Genomic DNA, 9,539 nt, shown 5'->3' with positions numbered 1-9,539 from the left:
TTTCTTGATAAACAAGAAGATTGAATTCACTTATGTAAAATAAGATGAACAAATATAAAACTAAGCAATCGTTATGAAGGAGATCAAAATCCTAAAAGGGAAACCCTAAGAGGTAAATGATATTTATTAATTACTAATTAATTATTAAATGAAAATGCAAGGTGCATAAAGTGAAATCTTAAGAAGGCAGAAAAGGTAATTTAATAATTGAAATGAAATTAACCTTTTTCTCTAACACCCCCCCGTAAATGAGAAACAATGCATCTACAAACAATGCAAGAAAACTATAATGCTGAAAGAAAATTTGGGTCCTGAAAACAAGGCCTAATGAGGTACCTAATCACAATCAAATATCTATGAAATGGAGAAATAGAGAAAACCTAGTGGGGAAAACCCTACTCCAAAAAGAGATAGAAAAGGATGCACAAATGAAACATCTCAAGAGAATCTTTGAAGATAATAAGTATAATGAAAACCCCCATTATAGAAGCTTGAGACTCGATAGCCCCCCTAGAATGGTAGAACTCAAGTGTCGATAAGCATACCAATGTGGCTCCAATCTAAAGGAAACAAAGGAAGCGGATAAGGATGATAAAACCCATGTATGTCTGGTGCAGTAGGAAGTCCTAGCTAATTCTCAAAGGACAAAGTGATAATCCTGAAATGGAACTCCAATGGAGGTGGGATAATAGGTGTGTTGAATCCATCATCTAAGAGGAGATCTTTTTATTCTAATATATACTCAACAACTATAGTAGGTGGCTCAATGACTGGAGTTGCAATAGTAAGCAATGCTAAAGAGTAATCATGTCTGAGAGATGGAATCTGAATATGAGATGGAGGTCTAGAAGTCACAACACTATTCTCAAGAACAATACATAAGTTCAAATGACCTAATTTCATGCCAATAGTCTCTCATGAATAAGGAGAGTGAGTCTCTGATAGTGGAGATGGTGGAAAAAATGTGAGAATAAATATAGGTGGGAAGTATGATCAACGGTCCTTGTAGCTATAATATTGCATGTCTCGGTATCTCTAATGTGAATTGAATCTTGTGCAAACTCAAATATCTTCCTTGTCCCACTATGTGTAATTCAATAAATAGAGAGAAGGTTAGAGGACAAAGATGGAAAACAAAGTACATCACGAAATGTACCATTACCAATGTCAATAGAACCTTTCCCACATACAATTATAACAATGTTGTTCCCCATCAAAATATGTAGTGTAGTAGAAACCTCAAAAGAAGAGAAAAAATCCTAAGAAGATGCCATTTCATTTGAAGCACTTGAATATAGTAACCATCTAGAAGAATGATGAATAGTAGTTGCACATAGTGTATGACCCTTTCCTTTATCTTTACCATCTGATTGAAATGATGATGATGAAGAAGATCTATTAGATTTAGAAGGAATATCAATGTTTCTCTTTTGAAGGAGAGTTGTCAAATCTAAAACATGTTTGGCATATCTACCTAACTTCTTCTCATAGCAATGTGACTCATCATGATTAGGCTTATTACAATAAGAATACTTTGGTCTTTCTAGCTTTGGTTTACCCCCCTTAGGAGCAGGTGGCCCTGATGAACTATGGGTGCTAGAATCAATCTGAGACTCTATAGAATGATATTTTTGTGTCTTATCCTTCGTCCTTGAAGATGCTCAAGCTACAAATGCACAATTCTATGAGCCTATGAGAGAATGCAATTGAGAGAGATTAGCTTTCTCTCAAGTCAAATGATCACAAAAGACCTCAAAGGATGGCATAAAAAATCTATTGTTGAGAGCATCTTTGGTGGAATAGAAGGTAGAAGTAAAAATATAAAATTTTCCATGAAGCTTAGAAAGAATTAGATAATTTCACTCATTATTACTCTTCGTCATCCCCCAACCCTGCAATAAAGATCCATGTTGATTGAAATTCATCAAGAAGTCTTCAATAGAAGGAAAATATCCAATAAAAGAGAGATATGCTCTGCCTCAATCTAAAGTACCCTAAACTCATTCACTATACTAAAAAATCCTTCATGCTTGGTCCACATAGCTAGAGGGGTATTGCACCCATCAAGATGAAACTGTAGACTTTGAGATACCTGTAAAGAATACAATCCTATTACCTCATCCATCTTGTTCCTATGTTTCATGACTTCAAAAGGCCACTATAAAATTGGTTACACTACATCTAAATAAGACCACAACACTTTTGAGCAAAGAAGTCGTGTCATCAAGGTCTTCCATGTGTGATAGTTTTGAGGGGTCAGAAGTTCTAGATAAGAAGAGGTCTTAGCCATTGTTATAGAAGTTATTGGACTATTTAAAAAAAAATCTACTTTACTAATGTAAATAATAGAAACAATAATATAAAACACCCCCCACAATACAAAAACCCAAACCCTAGCTGCTAGAAGAAATGCATAAACAAGAATAGAGAAAAAAAAATTCAATTTAGAATCATATGTACCTTTGAGGAATATTAATGAAAAATATTATAGAAACTAAATATGGCTTGAGAAGAACTTTTTGACATTTTTCCATATCAAAAAATAGAGCTATAACTAACAAGTTAAGCTCCTCACAAGATGAAAGATATCAATGTAGTTCAAGCCCAAAAAGACGAACCAAAATTTAAAATAATACAAAAAATAAGTATACTATTGTCTTTGTCTCTGAACCATCTTTCTGGTGCTTCCTTTACATTGAAAGGAAAACCCCATATGCTCAAGATATCGCAAGAAAAAAACAAGGCATCTAGAAGACAAAGAAAACCAAATGCTTGATGGTTGAATGGTAGTCACATTTTACCTTTCTATAAAGATGATGTCAACACTGCACACATGTCAACTACTATACCAATGATGTCAACAACTATACTACTGACGTTAGTGCTTTTAAAGTGAGTTGTGACTTTATTATTTTGCTTTTCTTTTTTTCAAACATTTTGCATGGGCCCTTTCTTAAAAAAAACTTTTCCAACGCCTTTTTAATAAAAAACTAATTTTAAAAAAAAATTGATTTACTTTTTTTTTTTAAATCGCTACTTTGGGAAGTGTATCAAACTTGGGGGAAATTTTTTTCTTTCCTCATATTTGAACTGTGTCCAAAATTGAAGTACCTAATATGGATCTAGGGGTTTTTGGATGTTTTGATCACAACAATGAGGTCCATTTTTTATCAAAATGATCCAAAAATAAGCAAAACCCATATTTCCAGAAAAAAAAAAACTAAAAACTCCTAGATTTCTTCTATCAAACCTTCATTCTTCTTTTTCTTTAAACAAGAATAGGCAGCCATAAGCAAGGCTCTGATATCATTTAGAATTTCATGATGAAAAAAATTATAGATCCCTAGAAATTCTGCATCCAAATAACCTGTTACAAGGAAGAAGGAAAGGCAAAAAGAGAAAAGGGTTTGCTTGATAAACAAAAAGATTGAATTTACTTGTGCAAAATAGAATGAATGAATTTAGAATTGATCAATCCTTGTATAGGTGATCAAAACCATAAAAGTGAAACCCTAAGAGGTAAATGACATGCTTAAAAATTACTAATTAATTATTAAATGGAAATAAAAGGTGCATAAAGTGAAATCTTAAGAAGGGAGAAAAGGTAATTTAATGAATTAAATTAAATTAACATTTTTCTCGAACGATGATCTTCCTTATTATAAAATTTATCCACCATATTTTCATGAATAAAATGTAGAAAGTATCTCAGCTAAATTTAAGATTGTAATTTTTATAGAGCTTGGTAGTTAGCAAAAAAAAAATTCTATTTCACTTTCCCACTCAATGCTTTAATAGGCCTTCTAACTAAATTGCATTTACTCAAGGAGTTAAAAAAATGACTAAAGACAAAAAATATTTTTCCCTCAAATTTTTTTTTTATAGAAAATGAGTACTCTTTTCCATTCAATATCTTTCTAGAATTGAGAATTTCTTTGATCATTTAAAACTATAGTTTTTAACTCCTTGGGATTTTTAAAAATAAACATGTCTCTAGTTTGGAAAAAAACTCCCCAAAAATCAGCAACTTTGTTTCCTTTTCTTAAGTTGTTTCTTATTCAAACATTTTGGAAGGACTTGAGGCATCATTAATAGTCATGCATATGACTCTAAATGCACCATGGGCACCTATATTTATTAAGAAGAATATCAATGATAATTTTTGAGTTTCCTTCCAATTCTATATTTTTCAGCTCTATAGTCTTGTAAGAGTTTAACTCCATAGCACATAGAAACTACCTCAGAAAAACTATTAGAGTTAACTCCAATGTTCATAGAAAATCCTAGGACAAGAAGACCATTTTTGTTTCTTATGATACCACTTGATCCTTCCATGCCTAGATTTCCTTTAGCACAGCCATCCACATTACACTTTATCCAATCAACTTTAGGAGGATTCCATTTACACTTCTTTCTTTTTCGTATGTTATTCTAGTTCAAGTTGATCAAGCTTTGTGTGACATTCATGTTTTATTTGATTCTGATATCTATCAGTCCAGGATAGAACATCTCTTTAGGGAAGAAGGAATTTTTTATGCTCTCCTTGATAATTCTCATAGTAATAAAAGAAATAGGAAGGATTTCCTTTTCCTCATCTATGAGGATTTTGTTGTTTCTTTGCTTCCATATAGACCAGGCGACAGTGGGGGGAATAAGAAGCCAAAGGTTGTTAAGAAAAAGGTAAAGTTCAGAAGATTTGCTCCATTTTGCTATAAGAATTTTGATCAATCTTGGCATCACTATATTAATTCTTGTTTCCAGCAACACAAGGATGCATAGATCTCTAGTGAAGGAACAATGACTAAATAAATGTTCAATAGTTTCAATGTCATTCCCACATAAAATAGATATGTTAGCAAAATTGAATCCTCTTTTTTTGAGGTTATCTAAAGTCAAGATTTTCTCATGACAAACCGCCCACTAGAAGAAATTAATTTTAAGGGTAAGGTTAGAGATCTAGACCACTTTCTAGCAATTAGTATCTTCTCTCAATATCTCCATCATGGTGTAAGAAGACTTGATCATGAAGATACTATTATCATTATGTTTCCAAATCTATTGTCCTCTTGCAAAATGCTGATAGAGAAGGGTTAGGAAGCTAGCCTATAAGATTGCATACTTCCCCTTTTCTAATGCCTATAATTTTCCTTTCTAGGTCAATCCATTCAGCCTTTCTATTCCTCCAAACAAGGTATTGTTCAACTTTGATACCTATTGTTCAACTTTGATGTCTATTGTAGATGAGAGCCAATTCTTTATGTCTTGGCTAACAATCAAATCTTGGAGTAGGACATAAGTAGCCTAAGATTAATTCCAAAATATAGTGTTTCTCCCATTCTCAATAATTTTCTTCCATCCTCTCTTAACAATGCCTCTAACTTTCATTAAGTTCTTCTATAGAGAAGATTTCCATTAGTAGAGTCTAGTGATAGAATGAGGCATGGGAAGCCATTAGACAAACTCTAATAATCTTTGTCTAATATTTATAACCTTCCAACACCATCCAAACTAGCTTACCTAGTAAGGACATATTTGTCTTCTTGAAATTTCTAACCCCTAGACTTCCTTTTTTATTAGGTTTACAAAATTGATTCCAATTGACAAGGGAAACTTTTGTTTTATATTTAGTTCAAGACTAGAGGATGTTTTTTCAGATCCTCTCAAGGGCTTCAACCACCTTATCTAGCATATGGTAGAATGTCATAAAGTAAACGTGAATACTTTGTAGGCAAGCATTAAGCAGTAGGAGTTTCGCACCTAGAGTTAGAATTTTACCTTTTCGTCATTCTAATTTTCTTTAGAATTTATCAATAATGTTACTTGAGTAAAATTGGCACAGTTTAACCTAGGACAATGGTAAACCAAGATAAGTATCTAGCATAGTAGCAATACTGGATCCCATAAGTCTTGATATGCTTAGATAGTCCTCATTGGTAGTGGAGAAGAAGAAGAATTTACATTTATTGAAGTTAATACTCTATCCCAAGATAGTAACATGATCATGGAGGAAGGTTTTCTAGGCCAAAGTTTCTGATAGAAATGCTTCTCCAAAGAGCATTGTATAATCCACAAATTGTTATTGAGTAGACTTAGGGAAAATAGAGGTCACTTTAACACCGGAGATAGCATAAGTATTACAAACTCTAGTAAAGATTCTCCCTGGAACTTCAACATTCAATGTAAAAATATAAGGGGATATGGGATACAAAGCATTTTCTTACTTCTTCTCTACTAACTCTAAAAGTCAGCAAAGCATTTTCTTCCTCTGAAACCGAAAGGGGGATACAAGCATGGAGGTGATTGGGATCTTCCAAACCATGATTTTTAGGTCTATTCTAAGTTAAAAAAAATTTAAAACTTCAGTCTTTATATCCTCCTCTTCTTTTATCTCAATTCCATTAGTACACATTAGAGACCTAATTTGGTTTCTTCTTTTGTGTTTCAGAGTAGTTTGTTGGAAATTTCTGTACCCTACCTTTAGCCATTGAATATAGAACTTCTATTTTGAGAAAGTTTCTTCCTAGATGGAACCCATTGGCCTCTTATGGCCCTTCCCTTCATACATGGGATAGGATCAGAATAATTATTTTCTAATAGCCCTTGAATCTCCGCAACCTTGTTCTCTAAGGTCCTATTATTATCAAAGGTAAACCTAGTGTTTATATACCCCACCTTTAGCCATTGAATAGAGAAATTCTATTTCAAGAAAGTATCTTCCTGGATAGAAGAAGAGATCCATTGGCCTCTTACAGACCTTCCCTTCATACACAAAATAGGATCAGAATAATTATTTTCTAGTAGCCCTTGAACCTCCGCAACCTTGTTCTCTAAGGTCCTGTTATTATCAAAGGTATTTCCAAATGAAACCTTATTCCACTTTTTGACTCTGTACCTAACCAATCTCAGCTTCATCTCAATGTTGATCATAGGGGACGATTGAGCACGCCCATTCCACCAAGATTGTATCTTGTCTCTTAGGCTATGATTAGAAATTCAAATATTCTCAAATCTTAATGGGCCAACCACCTTTTATCTGACTCTCCACTCAAGGAGAAGAGCATTATGATCTGATCCAGTTCGTGGTTTTGCTTCCAGCAGAAAATCATCCAAATTAGTCCAGTTGGAAGAAAGAGCTGTCCTATCAAGTCTAACTTGGATGAGACCAGATGCTTGTTTACAATGAGTCCAAGTAAATTTAGGCCCCCTTTGATCTATATCAATAAGACCAGAGTTTGCTGGTTATGGTATACAACCTTATTTATTTTTAACTATGGGGGGACTTCTTTCTTTTAAAAAGACAAGACAGGGGATGATAGAATTGGACCGTAATCAATTCATCTGGGGAAGTAGATATATGCTCTTCTCGGCTGTGTAAAAGAACTATACAGTTCATTATTTCAACCATTCCTGTCAACTATTTAGTAATACTTCGTTCATGCGAGGGAGTCGCAATATGGTTTTTTCAGCTGGCACAGTTTTATTACTCATTGTTCGTGCTAGTTCAAGTCTATTAGATTTTCATTTATTATATAGTTATTAGAAGATTCAAAAGAACATGAAATATACTCAGTTATATTCTCAATAACAATTCAAATGGATCCGTTACATTATATTCCGTCATGCTTCGCATGTCGCAAATATGTTTCGTCGTGTGTGATAAATCCCAACAATGAAGCTGTCTTCAACAACTAGATAAAATCACAAACATTTCATTCATAACTTACTTCTACCATGCACATTTTCTAATTGGGTTTACGACAATTCTTTCTAACTTCTCCGCTACTCCCAGTGAGAGGATTTATGTTTCCCATATTCACCATGGCAGCTACAAAATCACTGAAGAAGGTGTTCTGATTGTTTGAATAGGTCGTCACTTGAGAATCAGCAGAGCCTCCATTGAAGAGCTCCTGGTCAGAGTGAAGAAGTCCTTTCTGACTTATCAGATTTGAGTAATATTTGTTATCAAAAGCATTGGGACTTTGAACATCTAAGGGGGACAAATTAGTGTCACCACCAGCGCTTGGACAATTAGCCTTCACAGAAGTGCCAAATGCACTGTTTATATTCGTCTCGTTGTATATGTGAGCTCTGAAATTGGTACACTGCGCTTGACCAATCGTATGAGCCCCTGAAAAACAATCAAAACACACACTCCTTTAGTAAACACATATACCATTTAATTCACTTACAATCCATATAAACCTTTTATTGAATACAAATAACATTTAATTACCTGAAAGCGCTATCATATCCTTTGTCGATAGGCCCTGGTTACTAAAAGATGAGATAAGTGCGCTGAGGCTTGATGTTGGTGCGGGAATGTTACTGTTTGCACCGCTTAGACTTGCTGCTTTTGAGTCTCTCCTCCCCAGTTGTACTGTCCACGATGGCCCTCCTAACTGCTCACGCAAAAACAATATATTATTCGTGATCGTCAACAGTATTGTTTCTCTCTGAATAATTCTACAAATAATATTACTACTACCAAGTCCTCCCACTTTAATGCTAAGGTTAATCTTATTTCTTTTAATCATTCCAAATTAAGTCTAAGGTTATTTGAGCTGGAAAAATAATAATGCAGAAGCAGGAATTTCTTACTTCGACAACTGAATCGCGAGCAGCAATGGCCAAAATGTCAGCACAAGAAACAGTTCCGCTGCAAGCAGCCTCCACTTGAGTCTTGATAGTGTCCATCACGTCGAATCCTCTCAAAGAGTTTACATTGGGCCGCGCAGTCTTTTCTCCCGTGATGCTTGACGAATCATCCAATAGAACCGACCCATCGCACCCCTGCAAATCACAAGAAAAAATTACGGTTGAAGAAAAACGTTGTATTGATACAATAAACTAAGGAACGGAGATTTTTTAAAACGTTTGAGAAAAGAGGGAAAAACTTACATTAACGAAACAGTCGTGAAAGTGAAGGCGGAGCAACGATGCGCCCATTCGTTTTTCATTGGCGACTGCAGATTTAACAGCAGCCTTGACAGTAGAGAGTGCCTTGGGACACGTCTTATCATAAAACGTTGAACTGAGCTGCCCGTTGGCAAAACTCGAACACAACACTACCAAACCAATACATGCAATTAAACTAGTATACCTCATGACTGATTGTATTGATATTCTCTGTATACAAGAATAGAATGAAAATTGTTGTGTGGAGATGTTTGAGAGCATTGGCTTCTTATAATGTGAGAATAGGCTCTGTAGAATGAGAGTAATCGTTGCTAAGTACAAACTCTATATTTTTCTCTGCTGAATTTTTCCTCTATACCATTTAGGGCCGGCGTGGAATGAATCAAAGCGTCAGAAAAGTTCCACATGCACTGCCGCACAACCGTGAAGCTGTCTGATTCCTGATATTTTATAATCCCAATAGCGACTTGGGAAGGCTTTTTTTAATTATATGAACTGTAGAAAATCGGGTTCAGTCCATGTTGCATTACTCCATATATTCTGAGTAGGTGAAATTATGCTATCAAACCACGTCCACTCTTTGACCTGGAGCGCCCACAAAGCACACCATATTCATTCTAAAT

General features: G+C 34.6%; 1 protein-coding gene across 1 annotated transcript; it reads right to left on the bottom strand.

Moving 5' to 3' along the window:
• Positions 1-7,550: 7,550 nt before the first annotated feature.
• Positions 7,551-9,138, bottom strand: LOC149565961 (peroxidase 4-like). Its single transcript, XM_089817308.1, has 4 exons — positions 8,899-9,138; positions 8,599-8,790; positions 8,234-8,399; positions 7,551-8,128 (listed from the first exon to the last, which is right to left on the bottom strand). The coding sequence occupies exons 1-4, from the start codon at positions 9,103-9,105 to the stop codon at positions 7,743-7,745; spliced, it is 951 nt and encodes a 316-aa protein (XP_089673434.1). The 5' UTR covers positions 9,106-9,138; the 3' UTR covers positions 7,551-7,742.
• Positions 9,139-9,539: the final 401 nt, after the last annotated feature.

This window comes from Cupressus sempervirens, chromosome 3 (assembly GCF_028749045.1).
Source record: "Cupressus sempervirens isolate cs-2001-9-10 chromosome 3, ASM2874904v1, whole genome shotgun sequence".
NCBI lineage: Eukaryota > Viridiplantae > Streptophyta > Pinopsida > Cupressales > Cupressaceae > Cupressus > Cupressus sempervirens.
The sequence above is the reverse complement of the archived record's forward strand: the minus strand, read 5'-3'. Positions and strand labels throughout refer to the sequence as shown.

Excerpts from the sequence above, each read along its gene's own strand:
- LOC149565961 (XM_089817308.1), bottom strand. The coding sequence starts at position 9,105 with ATGAGGTATACTAGTTTAATTGCATGTATTGGTTTGGTAGTGTTGTGT. Across the intron at positions 8,791-8,898 it reads TTCACGACTGTTTCGTTAAT|GGGTGCGATGGGTCGGTTCT; the intron begins GTAAGTTTTTCC and ends TGTGATTTGCAG. Across the intron at positions 8,400-8,598 it reads CTCGCGATTCAGTTGTCGAA|TTAGGAGGGCCATCGTGGAC; the intron begins GTAAGAAATTCC and ends TTGCGTGAGCAG.